The sequence below is a fragment of the Mangifera indica genome, chromosome 8, assembly GCF_011075055.1.
Source record: "Mangifera indica cultivar Alphonso chromosome 8, CATAS_Mindica_2.1, whole genome shotgun sequence".
NCBI lineage: Eukaryota > Viridiplantae > Streptophyta > Magnoliopsida > Sapindales > Anacardiaceae > Mangifera > Mangifera indica.
This window is the reverse complement of record NC_058144.1, coordinates 1737732-1764241: the sequence shown is the minus strand read 5'-3', so window position 1 is coordinate 1764241 and position 26510 is coordinate 1737732. Positions and strand designations below refer to the sequence as shown.

The 26510-nt window shown below is 34.8% G+C and overlaps 3 protein-coding genes across 4 annotated transcripts; 2 read left to right on the top strand and 1 right to left on the bottom strand.

Moving 5' to 3' along the window:
* Positions 1-5844: 5844 nt before the first annotated feature.
* LOC123223934 (mitochondrial adenine nucleotide transporter ADNT1) lies at positions 5845-10415 on the top strand. The gene is made up of 8 exons (XM_044647428.1): positions 5845-6408; positions 7113-7161; positions 7241-7404; positions 8026-8063; positions 8274-8386; positions 8691-8804; positions 8910-9254; positions 10021-10415. Exons 1-8 carry the CDS (start codon positions 6251-6253, stop codon positions 10102-10104), a joined length of 1065 nt encoding a protein of 354 aa, XP_044503363.1. The 5' UTR covers positions 5845-6250; the 3' UTR covers positions 10105-10415.
* A 4054-nt stretch (positions 10416-14469) lies between these two features.
* LOC123223201 (protein SUPPRESSOR OF PHYA-105 1-like) lies at positions 14470-21337 on the top strand. Of its 2 annotated transcripts, XM_044646297.1 has the most exons (7): positions 14474-16428; positions 17010-17167; positions 17714-18566; positions 19089-19235; positions 19798-20115; positions 20216-20275; positions 20465-21337. In XM_044646297.1, exons 1-7 carry the CDS (start codon positions 14989-14991, stop codon positions 20657-20659), a joined length of 3171 nt encoding a protein of 1056 aa, XP_044502232.1. In that variant the 5' UTR covers positions 14474-14988; the 3' UTR covers positions 20660-21337. The 2 variants fall into 2 exon arrangements, with proteins under 2 accessions (XP_044502233.1, XP_044502232.1); XM_044646298.1 differs by lacking the exons at positions 20216-20275; positions 20465-21337 and having other exon boundaries at positions 14470-16428; positions 19797-20025.
* An 818-nt stretch (positions 21338-22155) lies between these two features.
* LOC123223202 lies at positions 22156-25343 on the bottom strand. The gene is made up of 2 exons (XM_044646299.1): positions 22978-25343; positions 22156-22880 (listed from the first exon to the last, which is right to left on the bottom strand). Exons 1-2 carry the CDS (start codon positions 24875-24877, stop codon positions 22729-22731), a joined length of 2052 nt encoding a protein of 683 aa, XP_044502234.1. The 5' UTR covers positions 24878-25343; the 3' UTR covers positions 22156-22728.
* Positions 25344-26510: the final 1167 nt, after the last annotated feature.

Here is a 26510-nt window from a genome sequence, read left to right as displayed (position 1 = left end):
AAAACTATTAACGTTAACCACTGATAAGTAAATATTTAGATTTTTGAAAATTAATGAATAAAAATTTGAATAAAAGAGTAAAGGTTAGGTGGGTGTGTATCCTTTGGCTTTTTAAATAATATAACCCATGTCTGTTATATAATATATAATCAATTATATTAGAAAAAAAATTCCCATTTTCTATTTATTTTATTTTTTCGCATTAGTTCTTAATGGGTGGACATGGTTGGAGGGTTTTCAGATAAGAAACCTTATCTTGTTTCTGTAATTTTATATATCCATCGTTCTCAGCAGAAAATGCTACAGTAATACCAGATGCCTGTATTGTCCCAATCTACGTATCCTCATGTACTCGTTGGAGATCAATAAGGCAGCTAAAAGCAGTGGCAATTATTTGTCGCATTAGATTTTTTTCCGACACCATAATTTATACCAAAAAAAAAAAAAAAAAAGCCATGTTTCGGTGGGTTTCCATCGACCTGACGACACTGAATTTCTTACACAGCCTTAAAGGGCATTGATTGATTGAAAATGTCAATTGTTATTAATTGAGGCCAAATAAATATTTCCCACGAAGTTTTACTGAAACCCTAGATCCTCAATTTTTAAATTTAAAAAACAATTTCCACGTTTATCTAATAAATCTTAGGATGAACTGACTTCCATAGCAAAGGAGATAAATCTTGTGGAAGCCAACCACACATAGAAAAGTCAATTATTTGAATTAGAAAATATAAAGTTATATAAATTTTATATTAATATATTATAAAAATTATGTTTCATATATTATATTTGAGATCTTACTAAATAATTATTATAATGTTAATATTATCATCTATGTTGCATGATTTATGATTGAAAGATGTGATAATGATTCAAATTTATATTTATTTTAATAAAAATAATTAAAAAAGAAAATTAACTATAATTGAGATGATTCTCAACTTAGATGGCACCTAATCAATATGATTATGGATTAACGTCGCATTAATTGGCTCGATTTTAATAAAAAATTACATTGATAAGTACGGCTCGTGGAATGAGAAACAGTCGATTGGCTTTAAAATAAATTACATTGAGATAAGGCCGGCCGACGTCTGAATAATGCCAAGTGCTCAAGTGTGAAGACCGTACCCTCGCTGTAAAGAAACAAAGAAAGTGGTAACTGCACGTCTACTCTAGTGGGGATCACGTGAGAGGTGGGGGGGAAGGCATGCAATTGCATAGATAATGGACCAGTAGTTTTTTAATACACGTGATGCACGCACGCTAATTATTGTCTCTATAATTTTTCCCCCTATGATTTACAAATCATCAGGTCACTACCATCGGCGCCGACAAACATGGCCGATTCTCTCAAAAGACTCCAATTCAACATTTTCACTTGCAAGTTTATATCAACATAGGCATTCACGTTTGATTTATTTTTGGTTAAAGCAAGGCTGATAGAGAGTGGACACTAAAGCTTAACTCTTTTTTCTAGTAAATTTCCAACAAGGGTTTAAGATGATAAAGACTTTGACATAAGAAAGATTCAAGGTATCTGTCTTCAAACCAGAGCCTTGGAAATTAATTGGAAAACTTTATTAAAATTTCAGTCGAAGACAACTACCCCACGTGGCTGAGAACATGTTTGGACGTAGGTTGCACATGGTTCAGAATGATACAGTGACAGGAATGGTGTCGGCATTATCGTTTGGATATATTTATTGCTCTTATTAATACAGACACTTTTTCAACGCTCAATGGTGAGAGAGTCTGAGACACTATGTTTCGTCATTCATCCGTCTGAGAAAGCAAGACTGGTCTGGTCTGCGTGGTAGTTGTGAATATGCATGGAGATGATCGTTGAACTGTGGAGATTTCTTAGAAGATAAACAAATTGAATTTAATTGTATGCGAATATGCTAATAAGAGTGGTCTGCATCACAGCACACCGCTAGTAGGTAGTACGTCCAAGAGGCAGCCTGGTGCGGCGCCCTTACTGCCTTTGCCCTGTTTTTGACTTGTTGGCTGGAAAACCGGAAAACCCTAAAATCACCGTGAATTGTTTTATTTCCAGAGGCTTTGACAATTCTCTTATACAGAAAAGTCATCCTCACTAAGGCAAACCAATAAGAAATTTTACAACAAAATTGAGAGAGATAGGGTTAATTTAGTAATTTTGAAAATAAGGTCTGTATTAGACTTAGTCTCTGGCCCAAATTTTCTTTCTCTTTCTTTCTGGTTTCCACCCCCTTATTTGGGTTTGGTTTATATCATCATTGTCTTTCTTGACTTAATAATCCATCGGTAAAATTATATATATCTAATTTAAATATATAAATATATATAATTAATATATATTATTAAATAATTTTAAATTAAAATAAATTAATATATAATTATATAATAAATAAATAAGTAGACACATAATATATTATTATGTGATTAATTATTATTTTATTTTTAAATCAAAATTATTTAATCACTTATTGATACATATGTAATATATATTAATATATATACTCACTCAAAATAGATTTACATAATTTTATTTAAAAATATATCACTTGAATAAATAATTGTGCTCTTAGCTGCTACAAATTAAATCAACATTTAGATGGATCAATCCTAAAGATAGTTTGAGTGTCATTTTGTCACACTTAATCCTAACTGATTTTATCTCCATGTTGGACTTAATTTAAGTTGAATTTGATTGAAACTTTAGTTGATAATCTTATTTAAATTCAATTTAAATTTATTTTTAATAATACTCTTATCATATTGATAATAATATTTATTTTATTAATAATATTATTTATATTATCAATAATTTTTTATGATATTTTTGATAAATTTTAAATTAATTATTATGGTATTGAACTAAACTTGTACCAATTCATACCGAGAAATAATTTTGTCTGAAAACTGGCCTTGTCACAATTAGAAAACATTGACCCTCTCCTCCGGGTACGCTAATGCATGCATGCCCGAGATGTGATTAAGATGGGAAACCTTACGATTAAAGCATCTGGGTAAATATCCTTTCAGTTGAATAGACATATAACAGATCATGTACAACTGCCTGCTAGAACAAATCAAAGGCCATAAGCCAATGTCGAGTTACCCGCCAGCCCGCCCTAATTCTATTTATTCGATTTGAGGGACTTTTCAAGCCTCGTACATGTTTCCACTGTTCAACCTATTTCTTGTCGAATGTCAATGACTACGTTCAGTGTTTTGATAATTCAATTTGTTATCAATATTATATTGTTGCTTCTCTTTATTTAATAGTTCGACAAATTTTAGGTAATCTAAGCTTTTATTGTCTGAATAGCCGCAGTTGGATTCAAACTGAAGGGTTAGTCATGGTTGAAAATATCAAATTTCTTAGGCCAAACGACTATTTCCCACCCAAGGTATGCTGTAATGACAAGTTTCCCCCCTTTAACTATGGAAATACCAAACACCCACCCATGGCCAGTTAAAAGTAACGGGGTTAAGGGTAAAATTGTCATTTTCTCTATAATATTAAAAAATAAACTAAAATATAATTTCCTTTTGCCCCCCTAAAGTTTGAAAACAAAAATTTCCCCCCAGCCTAAGTTTAAGAAAATGGCAGTTTCACCCTAGGGTTTGGTTTTGAAATCTCCGGCGACCTCTCCGGCTCCGTTGCCGACGGCTTCTCCCTCCCGAAGAATCCTCTCCTTCCGGTGATCGGTTTCCTCCCATTTGGAGGCCCGATCGTCGTCGGAAAAGCGGTGGGAGACGAAGAACTTCGTCGGGGAAGACGAAGTTCTTCGTCTTCCCAGACGAAGACGAAGCCGTCGTCTTCGTCTGGGAAGACGATCGTCTTCCCAGAAGAAGACGGTTGTCTTCCCTGGGAAGCCGATCGTCTTCCCAGACGAAGACGACGGCTTCGTCTTCGTCTGGGAAGACGAAGAACTTCGTCTTCCCCGACGAAGTTCTTCGTCTCCCACCGCTTTTCCGACGACGATCGGGCCTCCAAATGGGAGGAAACCGATCACCGGAAGGAGAGAATTCTTCGGGAGGGAGAAGCCGTCGGCAACGGAGCCGGAGAGGTCGCCGGAGATTTCAAAACCAAACCCTAGGGTGAAACTGCCATTTTCTTAAACTTAGGCTGGGGGGAAATTTTTGTTTTCAAACTTTAGGGAGGCAAAAGGAGATAAAATTTTCAGGCGTTAGGGTTTTGTTAAATTTAACTGGCCATGGGTGGGTGTTTGGTATTTCCATAGTTAAAGGGGGAAAACTTGTCATTACAGCATACCTTGGGTGGGAAATAGTCGTTTGGCCAATTTCTTATCCTACTTTGCTTTTTAAGGTCAATTTGATTCCATCTGCTGCATCCATGTTGATTTTAAATCAATGAAGATATGATTGTGCTATTAGTGTCATGTCATTTATGATTTTTTGTGTGATTTTAGAGTCAAACAATGAACATACATGCACTTAGATCGATAACTTTTGCTAATGTCTTCTAGATAAATCATGATAAAAACAGTATAACACTGTTTACACACGATACGAGCTGACTTTTATCGGGGCTCGACTTACTTGAATCCACCTTTGTGTATGCGCGTGTTGATATTACTTTTCAATTATGCCTATAGCCCTGGCCCATTTATGTCAATGTGTGGGCCAGGCTTTCAGCTTGGGCTTTTTAGCTAACCTAACATGAGCTCCAATTATAGGATTCAGTTGACGTGCTGGACTGCTGCCGCTGGCGGGAAGGAAACCAGTTTTATTCGTAAGCCATAAAATCATGGATGACACCGTTAGAAAGGCCATTTAGGTTTCTGTTACCGCAAACGCACAAAAGCCGCAGGAAAAGTTTCCATTTGTGTGCAGTTTGCTAAATTTCAGGCTCCCATGTACCCCTAAGCTTTATGAAAATGTCAGGTCACTATAACATTTTTAATCACTTTACCCCCGGATGTTCCAAAAACTATCCAACATCAGATAATTGTATGAGGGTAGAGTTGTCTTTTTGGTCCCGACTTTTAGATTTCTCTTGTCCCCCTCCTTTTTCTTCCCCTTCTCTTGCTCTCCCCTCTCCTTTCCCTCTCACGTCTATTCTTCACCACCCACCTCTGCCGCCACTACAGCCCCACCATTGCCATCTCTCTCTAGTTTCTCTCTTCCAAACCTTATTAAAGAACACAGTCTAAAGCACAAAAATACGTTTAATAAGAGTAATTAATATTTGATAAAGAAAATTAAAACATCAAAAATATGATTTCCCTGCTTTCATTTCGTTTGGAAACATAGCTCAGTTTTTTGCAATAATTTTCTTTTTGAGCTTCCTGATTTTCTAGGTTCATGGATAGTGTTAAAAGTGGAAGACATTGTTTTGGGTGATTTTGAAAATGCGTGAAGTTTGCGAGAGTTGGGTACATCAACAGTGGGGTTAATGTTACCTTTTTCCTTACCCATTAATTGATTTGTACGCAGCAAAATGATTATTTTCTGATTTATCGGTTGATTTTGTGCTTTAGATCTTGTGTGTGTTTTTTTTTTAAGATTTAGAAGACAGAAACCTGTAGAGATTGCAATGGTGGGGTGGTAGTGGCTGCGTAAGGTCAGAGGAAAAGATAATGAGGAGACAGAAAGATTTTAAGGGGAGGAAAAGAAAGGAGAAAGGAGGGAAAAAGAATATTTTATAAGAATTTTAGAGGTGTTTAAGTAGTTTTCTGTTCTTGGAAGAAAATGTGAGAAAACTTTGAGGGATACTAACAACTTTGACGATAACTTCAATGGCTTCAAAATTTGCCTGTCACAAGTTCGCTTAAATTAAAGACGATCTCAGTTTATTTATAGTTTCACATAATTAATCATAATCACGCGCTTGTGGTGGATCGAAAGTTAGATGGACCCTATCAACTCTTTCTCCCAAGCCTCTCGGCGCTCTCGCCACCAGTAAAATACTTCTCACGCTCCACGTTTATGATAAACAAAGCGAGTGCCAGTTTATGGCTACACTCGCGAATAAGGTACTCGAAGTCTTTGTAGTGTATGACGCCGTCGGATCCTTACACGCACGTACACAGAAACAGAGCTCACAGTTGAGATTTCACTTTCAGTTCTCAAAAGCCGTCACCAACACTACTCACTCGCACCCGCGAAGAGAGAGATGACAAGGTTTGCTGCCTAATAATCGTCGGAGATCCGACGTGTTAGATCATTTTAATATCTGAGACTTTTATCTCAGAGAACACTAGTGCGCGCTGCCTAGGGTTTGGTGTCATTGATGGCTTCTAAGGATGTAAAGGCCAGCAAATCGGCGGTGTCGACGATTGTGAATCTAGCGGAGGAGGCGAAGCTTGCAAGAGAAGGCGTTAAAGCTCCAAGCTATGCGATTCTAAGTATCTGCAAATCTCTTGTCGCTGGAGGAGTCGCTGGCGGAGTGTTAGTGCTTTATTTTTTCACTTGCTAGTTTAGTGGTTTTCTTTTTTTTTTTAGTAGTTTGGAATGTGAAAATTTATGCAGTGAAAATTAACTGAGAACTTAATCTGGTGAATTCTTTGTTGTTTTATTTTGCATGAGTGTTATGAATTCATTGCCGCTCTGTTATTTTCTTGGACAAAATTATTTTGGGAACGTTACCTCCTCAATCCCATGAATTTGATCCCAGTAATTTTTGTACAACCACGGAGATATAATTTATTAAACTAGGTATTGCAGACAACTTATCTTAAAATTATTTTCATTTAAATCATAATTTAATTGCTTCCTGAAAATAGATAATATTGAATTTGTGCACAAAAAATTCCCTTGATCATAAATTTTCAGCCTTTAAACTTACCACAATCTGTTTTGTTACAATGAGAGCTTCAATCTAAACTTCATATTTAGATTAGTGTACAATGTTGCACTTTGATCAAGAAAGGGGCATTAATTTTACTCCCAACAAAGCTGTGCTCTTCTACTCATTAGAAGTACAGTTGTTAATCCAATAGGGTGGTTTACTCATACAAACACAATATAGGTTTCATCTCCTCAAAAGCAGAATGCAGAAGCATGACTAGGTTATGCATCTTTTATTGTTTATATTTGCTATAGTATTAACATGTTGTATTTCTACCAAACTGAGTCTTGGGATGTTAATGCAGATCCCGCACAGCTGTTGCACCATTGGAACGTTTGAAAATATTACTACAGGTTAGTTTTTTCAATTTTCACCTGATGTTTATGATTTCACTCTTAAACATACTCATATCAAATGCATTGTTTGATGCAGGTTCAGAATCCCCATAGTATAAAATACAATGGAACAGTTCAAGGGTTGAAATATATATGGAGAACTGAGGGATTTCGCGGATTGTTCAAAGGCAATGGTACTAATTGTGCCCGAATTATTCCAAACTCAGCTGTCAAGTTCTTCAGCTACGAGCAAGCTTCTAAGTGAGATTCTTTATAATTCTTGCTGCATTTCAAAATGTCACTGAAAGGGTAAACATGTTGGAATTAACTGAACTACAATTTTTGGGCTATCTCTTTGTTGACCAACTGTCAGGCTTAAGTTGTGTATCATTATGACTTATCAAAAGAAAAGTAAAAATGAAAAAGGCAGAAAAAGCATAAGTTAGTGTTTAGTAATGTTTGTTGAGGTAATGTGCTTGTAGTCTCTTTACAGTGCTAAGCTTGCATTAATTTATAGAGGCTTGGAGTAAATTATTTGATGATTCCAACTGATGTACACATGCTTTGCTGAACTGCAACTTTAACAAATTTATAGGACAATATTATTTTAAAATGTGGACCAAATTAGATTCAACCATGTAATCAAGCATTATAATCTCTTTTTTTCTTATATTCAGCTTTGCTGAGGAAAAGATATCTAATACCTCTTACAAGCATTTTAATATGGAGCTTATCACATAGTTGAGGGAACCTTTTGTCCCTCATGTCTCTTACCACATTTATTCTTCTATATTTGATGATAACCTTTTCAAAATGGTTTTCTATTACCATTTTGTTGATTGGTTTTTCCTTTTGCTGATTGGCCCTCTCTATTTTAAACAGGGGAATACTGCAATTGTATCAACAGCGTACTGGGAATGGTAATGCCAACTTTTGTTGGACATTTTTGTCTTCACAGACGAATACTCCTTCGTGCATTGCAAGACATTATGAGGCAGAACATCATAACTCGATTATTGCCGTGGGACAATATTTGCAAAATACTAAGCATATCTTCATGTTTACACACAAGTGGGAGTAGTAGGGATATGAGTTTTATATAAGTTCTTTTTCCTTTTTATTTTTTGCAGAAGATGCTCAACTCACTCCTCTATTACGCCTTGGAGCTGGTGCATGTGCTGGAATAATTGCCATGTCTGCTACTTATCCAATGGATATGGTACGAGGAAGATTAACTGTACAGGTACCATCTTTTAACCATTTGTTTAAATTGCAAAGTATTCTCCAATAAAGTTTTGTGAGGTACTTATTTTTTTGGTTTTATTTTCTTTGAATTCTCCAGTGAAGAAGGGATTTTTTTATTCCCGCTTTTTGCCCCGAATCTCTTCTTTTTGGAAGAACTTACTAGCACCTCTTGCATATAAAAAGACTTAAAGTTTACTTTTATGTAATTATTAGGACCTTCCCTATGTGATTAATACGTGAATTTTAAAGGTTTTCATGATTCATTCTTTTTCTGTTTTCTCCTATTTGTATAATGTTTCCAGACAGACAAGTCTCCTTATCAATACAGGGGAATGTTTCATGCTCTGTCTACTGTGTTACGTGAAGAAGGTCCACGGGCTTTGTACAAGGGTTGGCTTCCTTCTGTAATTGGTGTTGTAAGAATTATTATTCCTATTTTTCATAACTGGAGTTGAGAAGTCTTTCAAGACTTCTCCTTTCTTTGTTGTATATGGGTCTTATACTGTTATTCATCTTTTCAGATTCCCTATGTGGGTCTCAACTTTGCTGTGTATGAGTCTCTAAAGGATTGGTTAATCAAAGCTAAGCCTTTTGGACTAATTCAAGATTCTGAGCTGAATGTAGTGACAAGGCTTGCGTGTGGGGCAGTGGCTGGAACTGTTGGCCAAACAGTTGCTTACCCTCTTGATGTCATTCGTCGAAGAATGCAGATGGTGGGATGGAAGGAAGCTTCCTCAGTTGTCACTGGTGATGGGAGGAGCAAGGCCACTCTAGAATATAATGGCATGATTGATGCATTCCGGAAAACTGTTCGGCATGAGGGGTTTGGTGCATTATACAAGGGTTTGGTTCCTAATTCTGTGAAGGTCAGTCTAATATCATCACTAATTTTCTATTTTGAAGTCAAGTTAGTCTACCACATTTGAGAAGGAGTTGCATTAGTCTGAAAGGCTAGATGGCATCCATTGTTATTTCTATAATGGCATTGTTAAGTGGACGTAGCAGAAGAAAAATCTTAGATTCAATGCTTAAAAATCTTCACCCTAATTTAAAATGCTTCTGTTCCTAGAATATTTCTATGATTAGCAGGTTAAGTATCAAGGTTTATCATGCATTCTTCATGAAAATTTGGGTTGGTGGGTGGTTTTTTGATACGTCTGATTGTCATTTGTTCTTCTTCACCAAGTAAAATTTTGAAAGAGATTTCCATTTGAATCCACATTGTGACTTCCCAACTTTTCAATTTTGGCTGGAGTAATCTGACATATAAAGCACATTTAGATTTGTGCACTTAGCAGGACAACTGCTGGCTTTGTGTTAAGCTTTCAGATTGGAAAGTGTAATGGTTAATTACTAATGCATTGACTGGAGTTGTAAGTTTGTTATGTTGACTTGACTTACAAAATATTTTTCTGCCTAGTGAGCTTGTAATAGTATTATCATAAACTAGCACTTGTGGTGAACTAGCACTGCCTCTCTACACCTTCACTACAACTGTTTCCTGGCAGACTTATTGTGATTTATGTTAGAAGTTACTGAACTTCTTCTGAGAAGCAAAGCTTGTTGGTAAGTCAATAATATGTTTGACTTGATAGACATGATTTCATGTTGGTGCCATATTTTGTTGTTCAGGTTGTTCCATCAATTGCCATTGCATTTGTGACGTACGAGGTTGTGAAGGACGTCTTAGGAGTCGAGATTAGAATATCAGACTGAAGTATGTGCAACTGTGAAATTTGTTCCCTAAGTGTGCTATTTTTGTAGGCAAGGGGATATAGAAAAGGTAAAGTAGGGATAATGTCTTGATGTCGTCATCTAAGAATGACTTTCGATAAATGTTGGAGCCTGTGTTGATAAATTGCTTTTATTTCCTATCTATGTCTCCCTATGAACATTTTGTATCACTCAGCTTCCCATTTTTATCCTCTGTCAATAAGTAATGGTGAAGGAACATGCGAAGATATGCATTTGCCTACAGCTCAATAACAATTCAGAGGTCAATATGCTTACCTTTGTGACTGTTTTCAGTGATCTCTCTTCTTTGAATGATTGAATGTGAATGCGCCTGATTTGACGCAATATTTAGCATCCCTTTGTTTATCGAGTATAAACCATTTCCAATTTGAAGAGAGTTAACCAATTGCTTCTGGTTTTGGATGATTTTGCGCCTTGCTCTACAAATTCTTTATTTAAGCACGTTTGATTTAACAGCAATAGAATATGTAGTAAAATGGATGTGATATCGATATAGAAAATGTTACCTGAACAAGTCCTTGATGGCCTGAAATCCTGGATGGAAAGAATTTGTTCTGCCTTAAAATATATTGCTTTTAAAAAATGTTATTAGTAAGTCTAATTATTTATGATGGTTTTTGATAGGCCAGAAGATTTATTCTCATGCAAGGTTTACTCCATTTGAAAATTTAAATATTCATTTATTAATTATTAAAATTAATAAAATTTATTAAATTTAAAGGTATAATTGTTATTTTATTAATAAATATTAAATAAAATAAAATTTTATCTTATTTATTTACTTCGGTTTTAAAAGTTCATAATTTTTCTTTGTTTAAGTTTTGAAAAGTTATATTTTTTTTTCCTTAGGATTTCAATTTTTTCTTTCATTCTCTAGTTGAGATTGTCTTTAGTTCGTTCTTCTTTCTCTACTGCTAACGACGAAGGTTGGTTATAGACGAAGAAGTCTCAATGCACAATGAATCGTCGAATCAAAGTTGAAAAAGATTTGTCTTTGTTTTTTCTAATCGGCTCCAAAGGACGAGAAATAAAATGTGCTTCTATTGATTTAACTTCAAACGAAAAGAAAGAAGATGTGTTTTTGTTGAATTGACATATATCATGTGTTTTTATTGTGCAAACGTCTTTTTAGATTTGAAGCACATGATGATTCATCGTGTGCGGGGGCATCTTCATCCATCATCAGTGATAGACGGAGAAGGATGGGCTGATTAGTCAATATTCAATCATTAGAAAAAAAAAAAAGATTAAAACCTTAGATTGAAAAATATAATTTCTTTCAACTTAAATTAAAAAATAAAAAAATTAGATAAAAATATTTTTTTAATATTTATTGATGAAATGATAATTATATTCTTAGATTTAACAAATTTTTAACTTTAATGGTTAACAGTTAAATATTTAAATTTTTAGAATTTGATGGGCGAAAACATAACAATGAACTAATCCTGGGTGGGAACAAGTCTTTTGGCCTGTCTGACAAGCATAATGGTGGTTCGATAATGCCCAATGACTCCCTTTCGTGTCTCATTTAAGGTCACTCAACGGCCCACCACTTGGCCACTTAGCTAATTAGAAATATGTATCGTTTTCGAACTATCCAAAATTTTAGATAATATATGCCACCTCTTTTAAACATATTTACAAAATGCCCTCATGCAGAAGATCACCGATCATCCCCCTCTTTCATTTGGATTAACTATTGTCACGTGCTACCTTGTCCACCACGCAAAATTCCCTTAGATCAAACGACTGAGATTTGTTGTCACCGACAATCAGAACAAAGGTGTTACATAAAGTCGCTATTCGTATCTCAAATACGTAGGATGTTGGGTCCATTTTGTTCATCACATCCCTCGCATGATCACTACGTGGCATGTCCCTTTGTCATTGATAAAAAACATCACACTACTGGGTTAGAATTTTCAATTTTTGATTTAGAAAAAATAAGAATCTCAAATCGAAACTATTATAGATCGGCTCATAATCAATTCAAAATCAACATTAAATCATCGGTTATAGTTTATGACCCCAATTTGAAATTGATATTGAACCGTTTTGATTCATGAGCCTGATTTATTTTTTAATTAATAATTATAATAATTTAAAATTAAAAAATAAAAAAAGTTTGAATTTAATTTTTCAATTAAACTTTCTATATATTCTTTTGGGGTTTAGAAGAATCAAAATTTACGTAGTTTTTTTATCTTTACGTACTCGATAGCCGACAATATCCCCTTACTTTATCATTCACCTCTGCTTTTTTGACTATCAGTTTCCATTATCGAACTATCCATAGTTAAATCAAAAGGTTTTTCATGGAAGTCCACTTTTATATCTTGTTGGTCTAATTCGACTTTTGTCTAATTCTCTACGCATACTTAGATTTCAATAGATTTGGGAGACAAATTTGATCCTCTCTCATCCAATATATTGCCCCATTGACTAAAAGTTTATTTTACTGTGACAGTTAATGTTGGTGCTATTAAAACTTGTTTAACAATAGTTGTTAATGTTGGAAAGGGTGATGCATGTTGACTTTATTATTCTAAAACTATAAAGTCTTTATCAATATTGCTATCATCAAATTCAAAAATAGTGGTTAGATAAATTTTAAGCTTTAAGGTGGACCTTGATGTTTCTCTTGATCTTTTTGCCACTTTGCATCATAATATAATTATCATAATTAATATTTTAGGTTGGTGATGAGACAATAAGTGGTACAAAGGAAATAATCTATTGCTCATTTTTTCAAAATTTTCACACATCACAAATTGAGATTTTTATATATGCCATTCCCTCTATTTTGGGGATGCCATTTATTTGTATTTAACCTCTATTTTGCCCAAATTTTTTTGGATGCTTTGGCTCCAAATACCTTTTAAATGTCTCATATCCACCTCATTGCTTGAATTTATAAATCTCTTTATAATAATTGCAAACAATTTCAAAATTATCATATTCTTTTTATATTTTCTTAAAATGAGTTTAGAAAATATCGGAAGTAAAAATTTGTTGTGGTTGTTATTCTATCTTTACTTGTTGTTATTATTACTCTACTTCTACATATTGACTTTCACTTTTTATGTTGAAAAATCTTCTACAAATTTATTTTTATTTATATTTGATATTTATGAATATTGACTAAATTTTCTATTACGTAAAAAAATTTCACTATTTGTTATTTTTTTGATAATAAATAAAATAAATTATATAATTAATTATAATAGATAATAAATAAAATTAATTATAAAGATAAATTGTATGATAGAAAGACAATAATAATTAAATTATAAAAATTAAAATTGAAATTGATAAAAATAAATAGAGAATTTAATTGAATTTGATAGAATTTGATTAAAAGATTGAGAAAGTATTTATAAGTAAAATTTTATATAAAAAATTTAAAAAAATTAACAAGCCTAATGGTCATATATTTTGTAAAAACTGCAGAACAGCCTTCGCAAAATTTGTAAGAGACCGTTACAGTACTCTACAAATTTATAGTTTTTTAATTAAAAAAATAAAAAAAATTTAAACATGTTTATTTAAAATTAATAATTTTCTAAATTAAAATATTAAATCGTCAGTTTATAAATTTGTGAACCAACGGTTTAACTATTGATTTATGAACCGATCATAAATTAACAGTTCGATGATTAAAAAAAATTGAAACGAACTATCAGAATCTGATTTTAGTTTTAATTCTGATAGTTTCAACTATGATTTTACGCAAATTGAATTTAGTTCGGTTCATGGGTCAAACCGCCCGTGGCCAGGACTAGGTACACAAACCATCACTATTTTTTTCTTTGACTGTACAATCGCCCGACACCGCCTCTTCTCGAAAACTGTGGTCAGCGAATGGCATCTTCGGTAATTAAAGTTATAAACAGTGTCGTCAGTTTTAACCATGTTGAATTGAAATATATTTTGGCTGCTTGTATTTTTATTTTTTGAAAACAGATCTTGTGGTGGTGAAGGGTCTGAGGGTGAGCTGAGTACAGCAATGTCAATTACCAATGGTTTACTTACGGATAATATCATTAAAGAAGTGAATTAAAAAATAATATTGGCCAGACCAAGAGCGTAAAGTTGCAAAGCAAAAATATCTAAAGATACTCGATATGACGCTTTCAATTTGTCACTAATATTGATACTGTTTGGTTGTTGTGGAATGTGGAGAAGATATTTTTTTAACAATTCTGGCAATTCTGAGGTCTCTATTTTTTTTTTCCTCTTTAAATTTGTTTTTGTCCAATTATAATTGTTCTTGTTGTGACATTCTAACTCTCTGCTAGTTCTTTCCATGGTAATCATTTTGATTTTCAATTTAATTAATATATATTTACTTCTGCTTATATAGGAGGAGTTCTATCATAAGTTTCCTTTTATTTTCTTGTCTGTGTTTTCTTTATTAATTTGAGATTTATTTCTGTTTTTCAGTCGCTTTTTTAGATTCATGCATTATCATCAGATTTCCATTGATTTCATTTGCCTGCTTGTTGAGCATGTGATTTTTAGCTAGCTGTTCTGCTTTTCTCTTTATTTTTAATTTGAACTTAGCGCACTTGGATAAAGAATCTTTAGGTGATCTTTATTTTGACATTATTTAATTGCCTTTTTTATTTCTTCTTCTTTTGTGGGAGCGTGTTCGTATTTTGGGGATATTACCAAATTTATGATCATACTGTTATATGAATTTATTCATATTTCATGTGAACATGCGGCAATTATGTTAGAAGATTGGTTTTTGATGACTTTTAATTTAATTTTTGCGTCACTCGGCAGACCGTCTGTGCAGCAAGTTAAACAAGTTGGTTGAATGTGGTTTGTTTGGATAACATGGAGCAAGTAGGGGAGGAATTGTCTGCAAATGATATACATGGGAATGCTCAACTTAAAAGAACAGAACATAATCTCTCCTTAAAATTAGAGGGTCATAATATATTAGAATCACCGATTATTTGTTCATCTGTGACTGTGAGGGAAGGTTGGCCAGAGAGTTCAATCCATAATTTTACCAATACCATAGAGCCTTCTTTGGCTGGATCTCAGCCACCTTGCATTAGCCCTCGTTCTATGAATGAAAGGCTTGCAGTGGTTGAAGAGTTGACAGTGAGAAATTATATGACAGAGAACTCAGCTATAGTTAGTAGTCCATACAGTTCAAGGCAGGGCCAGTGGCTGCAACCACATCTTTTAGCAAGTGGGTCTGGATATAAGGGTTTGCATGGAGATTCTACTTCCCGAGAAAAAGATCGAATATTGTTAAGAGTCAGAGAGCAGTTTATGAAGATGCCTTTTGATATACGAAGTCCTAAGTATTTGTTAAGAAAGCAAATTGATACAGTGCCAGCGGAAGTTTCTCCATATATAAGGGCAAGAGACAACATGATTGTCTCAAGCAATACAGCACCATTTGGGAATACTAAATTGAAAACCTTATCTACAGATACACCTGGCTTTTTGCAGTTGCATGTGAAAAAATATTTGAAGGGAAAGGGGGTTATTAACAGAAATCCAGACGCTCTAAGAGACCTTGGCAGTGCAGTTGTGAGGCAGAATGATGAAAAACTTGGTTGTCTATCTTCAAAGGTTGCTTCTGATTCATTATTTAATTTTTCTGCCAATTTTGACAAAATTTATTCCCATGGGGTTAATAGATTTAGTCATGAATCTTTACATGGTGGAATCTGTTTGAGACAGTGGCTGAAATTGAGGAGTCAGAATGGAGAGAAGGTTGAAAGTCTGCATATATTTAGGCAGATTGTGGAGTTAGTGGATTCTGCACACTCTCAAGGCATTGCCTTGCAAGACTTACGACCATCCTATTTCTATTTAAGTCCATCAAATAGGGTTATATACACTGGTTCATCTGCAAAGGGTGAACTGAATTACGTTGTGAATCAGGATTTGCGAAAGAAGAGGCCACTGGAACAAGACATGCAAGTACATTGTAATTTAGGTGTGAAGCAGCAAAAGATCAGTGATGACGTGAAGTCTCTTTCACACCAAGCCCATTTCTTCTCCAGTAGTAATTTTAGGACTAAGAAACAGGACGAGACCAATTCTCATGTAAATGATCCACAGAGTTCTGAATATGTTGAAGTCCATCGTCAAAATGTTCTCACCTACCCAAGTACATCATCTAAAACAGATCAGCAGTCTTTTCCTGCAATTATTGATCTGGAAGAGAAGTGGTATATTAGTTCAGAGGGGCTCAATGATGCAGGTTGCACATTTTTTGCTAATATCTATGGCCTTGGGGTTCTTCTTTTTGAGGTGAGTAGACATATTGTTGAATCGTTTATTCAAATATTTGTATTTTGAGATTAATCCCCTGGTCTCATTTCTTGATATGTTATCTGTTCTTTTTTACTTGTTTAAATCCATGTCACACCCACACACATATATATGCTTGCTTTGCTGAGATGAAAGATGAAAACCTCAATATTTCTCAAGTCATCTATGCCTCAATTCCCAATAAGTTGGAGAATTAAACTTTGGAAACCAGAATGATCTTGAGATTGGTTTTAATCAGTCACATGTGGAATCTTTTAACATGTATTTTCTTTTTCCATGTTCTTGTTCTAGAGTTTTATCCATTCTATCTTGTTTAGAAACACAAATTGTTTTGTTCTTTATATTCCAGTCTGAGGAATACAGTCTTCTTTTCTCAAACATGGTTCTTATGCACTTTTCAACCGCCACTGAATGGGTATCAATGACTTTCACTTCACTCAGTTCACATTTAGATTTACAGTTCTTTGCAATAATTCTTTGTTGTTTCTTTTACTTCATATACTTCACGATATTAGGATGAAAAGCCTACCTTCCAAACTAATTTGAGCAATTTCTGACAGTTGCTGTGCTATTTTGAATCATTGGAGGAGCATTCAGCTGCGATGTTGGATTTGCACCATCGTATTCTCCCATCAAATTTTCTGAAAGAAAATCCAAAGGAAGCTGGCTTTTGTCTTTGGCTTCTTCATCCTGAACCTTTATCTCGTCCAACAACTAGGTATGCTATATCTATAATTCATATATCTTTAAAATGTGTACTATATAAACTTTTATTAATATCATTGCTATTAAACAAAGTTTAATCTCAATGCTTGTAATTTGTAAAGAAGATTAGCATATATGGCATCTATTTGCAAGAATGTAATGATTAGTGTGCACTATGGAAACATTACTGTTTCACAGACTTTAGTTTCAGGTCCCGCCAAGAATCTTCAAGGATTGTTTAAAAAAGCATAAAATGGTAGGAAAGGATATAACGTATGCGAAATTTTTGTTGTTGTAGCTGGACGAATGGCTTATTCATAGATGAATACACATATATTCATCACATGCTAATCCATATACCAGTATGTTCTGATATGAGGTGGCTTTCCATATTATAATTAAAATTTCTATCATATGACAAGAATAATTGCATGTGCATCACTTTTCTATGTGGGTTCCAACATGTCACATTGCAGCATGACTTGAAGGTATCTGTCTTTATTCATTAAATATGTCTATTTGCTATACATTCCATAACATTTTTCCTGGTTTGCAACAGAGAAATTCTACAGTCTGACTTAATATGCATATCACAAGAGTTGCATTCCTTTGATGATATGTTAATATCTGCTGCTGCTGCTGAAGCTGAATCAGAGCTGTTGCTTCATTTTCTGGTTTCATTGAAAGAACAAAAGCAGAAGTGCGCTTCCGAATTAGTTGAAGATATAGGGTGTTTGGAGGAAGATATTAAAGAGGTTGAGGGAAAGCACTTGCAAAAGATATCCTCTGTGTTTAATCGGACACACAAGGAATGTTTTGATGCCAGAGAACAGGGTTTGTGTTTCAAAGATTCTATAACTTCAGCTGCAGTTTCTCAGTCATTTTCTGTTTCAAGTAGGAATGAGGCAAGTTTAATGAGAAATATTAATCAGCTTGAGGATGCCTACTTTTCTATGAGATCCCAAATTCGGCTCACAGAAACTGACACTACTGCTCGGTATTTTGATAAAGACTTGCTTACAAGTAGAGATAGGTGGTCCGAGTTGCAAAAAGTGAATGAGTCAAACATGGCTCAGAAATCTGATGATCACCTTGGGGCATTTTTCGAAGGTTTATGCAAGTTCACCCGCTATAGTAAGTTTAAAGTGTGTGGGACATTAAGAAATGGGGATCTTCTGAATTCTGCTAATGTGATTTGTTCTTTAAATTTTGACCGCGATGAGGAGTACATTGCTGCAGCTGGGGTTTCAAAAAGAATCAAGATTTTTGAGTTTAATTCACTTCTGAGTGGTTCTATTGATATCCATTATCCAGCGGTTGAGCTGTCAAACAGATCTATGCTTAGCTGTGTTTGCTGGAACAATTACATTAAGAACTATTTGGCTTCAACCGATTATGATGGTGTAGTTCAGGTGTGTATTCACTGCTTACTGAAAGTTGCACATATAATCCACTATCATGTTGTATTTTATTTTAGGTATGCCAAAAAATCCATTGGTAGGTAAGTTTGTCTTGCCAGCTGCAACTGTTATAGAGTAATATTATAGCAGCTGTTCTAATGTAGTAATTTCTTCTTACAAAATCCACATTTATTATTGATGTATTTTATTGGTATCTTGAATTTGTTCTATGGTAGCATGTTCGTAGCATTGCAAATAATTGTTCACAAATTCTATATCAGGGTAGAGATGCACATTTTTTAATTCGTTTTCAATGATATGTAGTAGCCTAAATTTTTTCATTTAGTGAATTTTTACTCAAAATATTTTTATGATTGCTACTATTGTTGATATCATGTGCAACAAAAGTTATGTTGTCTTTTTTTTTTTGGGCCTTCAAGTCAATGTTTATTGGAGGCAATTAAATTATTTTTTTTCCTCTTGTCCATGTTGTTCACTATTGTACTTAATATTGTATGCATGGGTGTACTCCAGATGTGGGATGCAAGCACTGGTCAAGGATTCTCTCAATATGCAGAGCACCAGAAGAGGGCTTGGTCTGTTGACTTTTCCCAAGTTGCCCCTACAAGATTTGCTAGTGGAAGTGATGACTGTTCTGTGAAATTGTGGAGCATTAACGAGGCATGCTATCCCTTGTATCATCTAATTTATAGCCTAAATTCCAGGATACCGTTGTTTTATATTTTAGAGTAACAAATGTGAGAGTTGTAATAATCTCTTTTTGTTCTGTCTTTCTCTACTTTCCTTTGAGGGTTCATATTCTGAAGGCTTAATGAGAAGAAGGTGAAAAAAATATTATGAAAGTAACTGAAACATAAAGGATAAAATTTTTCATGCTAAGAGTATGTATTTTATCGCAACATATGAGTTTTTCTTCTCATCCATTTATGGTGGCTGTAGCTTACCATTTAAAAGCTCCAAATCTCCTGGCTGGTGCTTGCAGGCACATGCTAGTCTAAGTCAGGATTGACTATATTGTTAATTTCATTTATTGAGACTTTGCATATCTTTGTCTGTTTCTTTAATTATGACTGCATATCCTTGTCATTTCCCTCACTTCACACACCTTACTCTCATATTTGACATTTGTTGTTTTGCTTAGAAGTTCCATTGTTTCTCCTTGGAAGTTTAATTTATGAATTATGGAAAGAAATATGAAATTGACTTCCTACTGCTTGTGCAGAAAAAATCTGTCGGCACCATCCAGAACCCTGCCAATGTTTGCTGTGTTCAGTTCTCTTCTTTCTCTCCTCATTTGTTGGTTTTTGGATCTGCTGATTTTAAGCTCCACTGCTATGATATTCGAAATACAAGGATCCCTTGGTGCACTCTAACTGGCCATGAGAAAGCTGTTAGCTATGTGAAAATTTTAGATTCAGATACCTTGGTTTCTGCATCAACAGATAACACCCTAAAGCTCTGGGATCTTAGAAAAAGCAGCCCATCTGGGCTGTCCACTGATGCTTGCTGCTTAACTTTCAGCGGCCATACTAATGAGAAGGTTAGTTACTTACGATTTAATAAAATTTTTTATCATGTAGCAAGTTCAGTAGTTCTATTTGTACAAATTTGTAAAATCCTTAATTTTTCTGCTTGCTCAGAATTTTGTGGGTTTATCTGTTTTGGATGGATACATAGCATGTGGATCAGAAACTAATGAGGTAATCTTTTTTAAATGTAACGTGAGTGTCACTTTGAAATTGATCTATTTTTTATGAACAGCTTGGTTGCGCATATAATATGCGTGCTGTGAAGCTGGGGCTCAGTTTATTTCTTTTTGTTTCACATATTTTACCAGAATTACACCCTTTTACATAGCTTCTAACAATTTTTGTTGCTATGTTTCTTAGGTTTATAGTTATTATAGATCTCTGCCAATGCCAATCACATCTCATAAATTTGGATCCACTGATCCTATTTCCGGACATGAGACTGGTGATTATAATGGACAGTTTGTTTCAAGTGTTTGCTGGAGACAGAAGTCAAACATGGTTGTTGCAGCTAACTCAAGTGGATGTATAAAAATATTGCAGCTGGTGCCATAAAAGCTGTTTTCTTCTGATGACCAAGAATTCGGCTATACTCTTTTAATCACAAGTAGTTGCCTCACATCTTGGCATTAAAACTGGTCAAAACTGGGAGCTTATACATTCAGAAGTCTGAAGAGGAGTTAATGCTTTGGATTGGCTTGCACAAGATTGTAGTATAGTATTTCAGCCTTCAAGCTGTTTCACTTAGAAATTAGTGTTTGTAGCTAGCTGTTCCTGCAAGGTGTTCTTCTCTCTAAAACACCATTATGAGACCTTTCTACTCATCCAAACTGAATGGAAGTTAGCTACGAGGAACATCACTTTTGAAAAATGAAGCTATGTAGTTGGATCACCTCGACAAACAGGAGGTCCAATAATTGAAGATCTTGTTACCTTTGATTCATTGCCTAGGCTCTATCAGAAAACTTGACCATGGATTGATTATGAAGGTGGACTGAAATTGCATGCAATATCAAGAATTGTTCATGAGCACATGTCCTGCAAAAGAAAGTAGTTTGTCAGGAGATTGATGCAGATCATTCTCTGTTGCAATGGTAAAGGACATTGAGCTAGAAGCTCAATAGTGCAGGTTTAGCTTTCTGAGGGTGAACATTTCATGGAGAAAACAGCTGAAGTAGACCATCTCAATATCTCCTCTGCCAACACCATGCTTTAGCTGGGCAAAATATCTAGGTAATGGACTATGAAATTTATTTTTTTAAAACTAAATACAGAAAAGAAAAATAAATTCTTGAACTTAAATTTTTAAGTGATTGCTCCTCAAAATTGTGCTTTCTCTTGGCGGGGGGGTATGCAGTCTTTTCAATTATCAAGGGAGTAAATTCATTTTTTCCCAGAGGGAACTTTTCTTGAAATTGATGAAAATTTGTAATTACTTGTATAATCAAGTTGGTTTTTGCTCTATATAACTCCTTTCTGCTACTGATAATGCAGAGTTCCCCTATGATATGTTACCTAGCTTCTTAATAAGGTGACCTGTTGATCTTGTTTATGCTGCTTCTGTAGTGCCACTGATAGTAAGTTAGGTTTGTAGACCCCAATAAAATGGAGTTTATAGAATATATGTCATTGCATATCTCCTTTAGCTGATCTTGAAAAGAAAATTTCTTCCACTGATTTGTTTAATGTTTTTTATGCTTTGAATTCTTTTCTTTAACAATATATAACTGAAAATTTTGAATGAAACAGAGAATGGAAAGGTTGTTTTGCAGAAATTACTTGGTATACAGGTTCAAAGATGTTGGTATTAATAATGGACTCAAAATACCATAAATGCGATGATATTTATCCATGAATCAGATTAGGAGATATATTATGCATAATTTTAAACCACAATATAGGGTGTTTGAGTAACTAACTCACATGTTTGGAGGCTACTTCATCATTGATGGAAATAGGTGAAAATATCGCACCCTCATCCAAGATAGGATAGTATCGAAGTGATCCACATGAGGCACACAAGTGCAAAAGGCAATGGAGAGCACTAGGAGTATGCTAGAATCCCTTAAGAGAGATGAAAATGTGTTTGAGAGCTATGAAGTTGATAAAAGTTTATACATTTTACAACATAGTATGTTTATATACAGATTTGTGTGCAGATCTGTTGCAGACGTGTTGCAGTTGAAATAGCTATATGACATGCATTGATTCTCTTATTACAATTCACCATGTTATACATAATACAAAATAACACTTACTCTAACCGTGACCTCAACAGAGTGGAGTTTCTAGTATATATGTCATTGCATAGCCCCTTCAGCTGATCTTGAAAAGAAATTTACTTCTGCTAATTTGATAAATGATTTTCATGCTTTGAATTCTTTTCTTTGACAATATATAGCTGAAATTTTTTAATGATACAGAAAAGAGAATGGTTGTTCAGCATAAACAACCAGGTTTACAGGTTCAAAGATTCATTAGGGCAGCGAAAATATTCCTGCTGTACCAAACTGGCTGCCACAAGAATTCGACCCAACAAAGTGCCCACTCCAGATATGGTTTGGCTAGAAGAATGCTAATAACTGATTCGCATATCCGCTTGAAATATCCTGAGACTACAGTTTCTAGGAGAGCTCAGAATCTGACATATGACCAGAACGTAATCGTGGCAGCGTTAGACTCCTCACCATTAGCTGACTCTCGGAATTCATTCTTAAAGGGCGTGCACGAGGAGTCAATTGTGGAGGTCTCGCTAATCGATCTTTCTTCGATGTCTCTGTGAAACCAAATCCACAGAATTTATTATGCTATCTCTAATTATTTCAAAAAAAGAAGGAAATGGATGACAGATGATTAAGAAGGTTGGAGCTAACCTGGTTTATTCCCTCTCACTTCTGAATATCTTCTTGACAATGGGAGTTTCTTGTTCATAGCTTCAGGCAAAGGTAAGAACTTCCTTTCTGTTAGATGTGGAAATGGTTCTTCAATTGTAATCACATTTTCATCACCACTAATCGAAGCTTTATCACTTCCTGATTCTGATGTATCTCTAGGAGTTGCGAATGCTTTATCTTTTTCCTCAACTTTATATGCAAACATCTGAAATGGAATTTCTGTTATTGGTAAAGGATTGTGTGTTTCCCAAGAAGGGAATTTGCTGCTCAAAAGTCTCATCTCAAGCTCAAAGTAATCGACTAGTGGCATTGGTGGGAATTGTTGGCTATTGTAATCTGGGTTCGTCACAAGGAACCGTTTTATGTAACGAAGAATCCTACAAATAGAAGAGAAGGTGGGTCTCTGGCTTGGCTCAGCTTGCCAGCATCTCCTAGTCAGGTTTGTGACATATTTTGGCGAGTGGAATGGGAACAAAGGCCTCTCTCCTGCTCTGATGTTTCGGCTCATTTTGTCTCCTTGTAAATGGGCATCTTCAAATGGATATTTCCCAGTCAGAAGCTCAAAGGACACCATTGAAAAACTGTAAACATCAGATTTTTCTGTGTACTTTAGATTCCCAGTACTTCCTGTTTGTTCTTGTTCTTCTAGAACTTCCGGAGCATACCATATGAATGGTAGTGGTCCATTCTGAGTTGAAGAACTTTTCGTTGTGAATTTTTTCACGGAAGTTAGGCCAAATCCTGAAACCTTGCAATGCAGGTACCCATCTGAGCTGCTGCCTCTAGATTTAACAAGAATGTTGGAAGGATTTAAATCACCATGGTATATTTTTTTAGAGTGGAGGTACTCCATTCCTCTAGCAATTTGAAGCATAAGATCAACAGCAACAGGAAGAGAAAATGGAATTCTTCTTCTTGGGCCACATATCTCTCTGATATAGCTCTGAATGTCTCTAGTCATCAGTTCCTTAACCAAGTAACATTCTTTCTTCTCCTCATCAGTAAACCCACAGAGGAAGTGCGAGATATTTGGGTGTGAAAGAGATAACAGGGACGAAATCTCAGGAGCTAGGGCTGCAATGTCCCCAAAAAAGTGTCTTAAGGCAAAACTTTCACCCAACCATAGGATCTCCTTGTATTGGCTCCCACCCCCTAACCGCCGCCTCACCTGGTAGTCCCTGGATTTAACTAGGATTTTACATGGTAAAAGTTTCCCAGGCTCTGATCCATCTATGTTTTTTAAAAGAAGGTCTAAGAGCTGACGCCCCTGCTTTGTAGTATTACCTGAAATTTTCTTTTCCTGGATTTTGCTGAGAAGGATCCACCTATCTTCTTTCCAAACTCTGTCAATCCTATTACAAAAATCTGGAGTAATAAGGTACTGCTTTGCGAATTTCCATTGGAATAGTTTTGGGTCTTCCCATTCTTTTCTGTATTTGTTGGAGAGTAGATATCTTTTCTTTTGCATTTCATCATGATCCCATCCGGAGATTTCACCTGCAAGTTCAATTGCTTCAATTACAATTGGAATGCAGCCAAGTAAGTTGTGGATGTAGAACTCAATGCAATCTGTGTTCTGATAGAGAATAATAGCTTGAGCCCACCAATCCTTAATTTCCAGGCACTGTTTGATATAAATTTCTGCTTCTCTGAATATCCTTCGTAACTCTTTCAAGGGATGTTCCAAAACTTTCCATTTCAAGTGCCTCTCTTCAAATCTCAGGTTCTGTCTCATCTCTTCCGCTATTGAATCATAAGCAAAACTGAATATATCTACCAACAAACAGCATTGCCTCTGATTGATTTGAATATTGTCTTTAAAAACCATTAGAGCCTTTAAACTTCCCAGCACCTCTCCGATCTGCCCAAATTGCTCCATTCCAGATCAAACTCCGTTCAAATGGGAAATAGAATTGGAAGAAAAAAAGTTACTTGTTTCCAATGTAGTTCTTCTGTTATTCAGGAATCAGCATAAATCAAATCGGTGTCCTTTCAAACCAAGAAAGGCCAGAGATATCAAACGATTCTAGGTTTCAGAAATGTCCCACCTAAGTATACAAATTGCCTATCACCTCTGAAAATTCTCTAGAATCTCCGTCACCATGGTGACTGGGGATTGAATTCGTCGTTTGCTTTAGAAAAATATACATTATTCATAAGATAATTGAACGTAAAGGTGAACGATTCAAATATTGGGAAATTTTTTAGAAAAAATTTTGTTACGAAAATGGTCTGATTGTTCAGAGATTCAAAAACTGGGAATTTTGTCGCGATTTTTTTTTTCTTGTTCAGAAAATGTCTGAATCTGAATCAGGTTTCGTGCGGTTCTATGTAAAAGGGTTGCCGCCAGTTTCGAAGTTCCAGATTAATTATAATCATGTTATATCTAAATAATAAATTATAATTACACGCAATTTCACTTAATTTTTATTCTTAATGTTAATTGAAATAAATAAATTAAAATTCGATGGAAGAAACGTCGTCGTTTCATGCTGATTAGTGGCTGTAGATTAAAACTGAAATGGCAAATGCATTAACAGTACTTCGAATTCGTAGGAATGGCCAATGAAGCCATTTATGAGCAATTGATAAGCTATGAATATTTCTAAAATTTCAGCTCATTTCCACAAATTGAAATACGAGGACTTCTTTTCAATTAATTTCTAGACCCAAAAGGCTGACAGAGCAATTGCTCAGTGGCAACATTCAAGCTCAAAGTACAGCGACACCATCAACAACTTCCAGATGCTACTTCACTACCCTGGATAGATGCACCATTGCTGAGTACCAGACCATGGCCGAATGGCAGCTTGATCATTCGCTTCAACAGTATGGCCTCCCAATCTGTCAAAATGTTCTAGACAAGAGGAAGCTTAACATGACAAGAAAGGCTCAAGTTTAAGGGGAATTGCAGTGCACACTCAATTTTTACATTAAATGTATCAACTTCTAACTATGAAAAGAGTTTGCATGAGATTATAATACAAAAAAGGCCAAAGGACTATTCCCACCCAAGTTTAGGTGTAATTTTAAAATCATATTCATGAGATTTAAAAAATCCAAACTCTCACCGATAACATAATTGTCGTTAAAATTCTTTGTTAAAGACAAGGGTAAAATCGTTATTTTTATTAATAATATTTAAAAATATAAAATTCATTATCTTTTTTCTCGTAACTTTTAAAAACTAACATCTCTTCTACCTATAGTTTTCTAACTTTGAAAAGCCATATTTTTCCTTAAAATTTTTTTTCACCTCTCCTGCTACCATGTCCATTTCCAACGACCTGTCTTCTCCACCCTAAACCGTTGGTCGTTGTATATAAACAAATCTGAAACAGATCTCTTCGTCGGAGATGAAGAGATTTGATGAGATTTGGGCGAAGAGATTTTAGATCTCTTTGTCGACGAAGAGATTTAAAACCCAGATCTCTTTGTCGAGGAAGAGATATGGAATCCCTTCGTTGACGAAGAGACTTTGTCATCGTTCTTTTTAAATTGTAGGAGAAAGT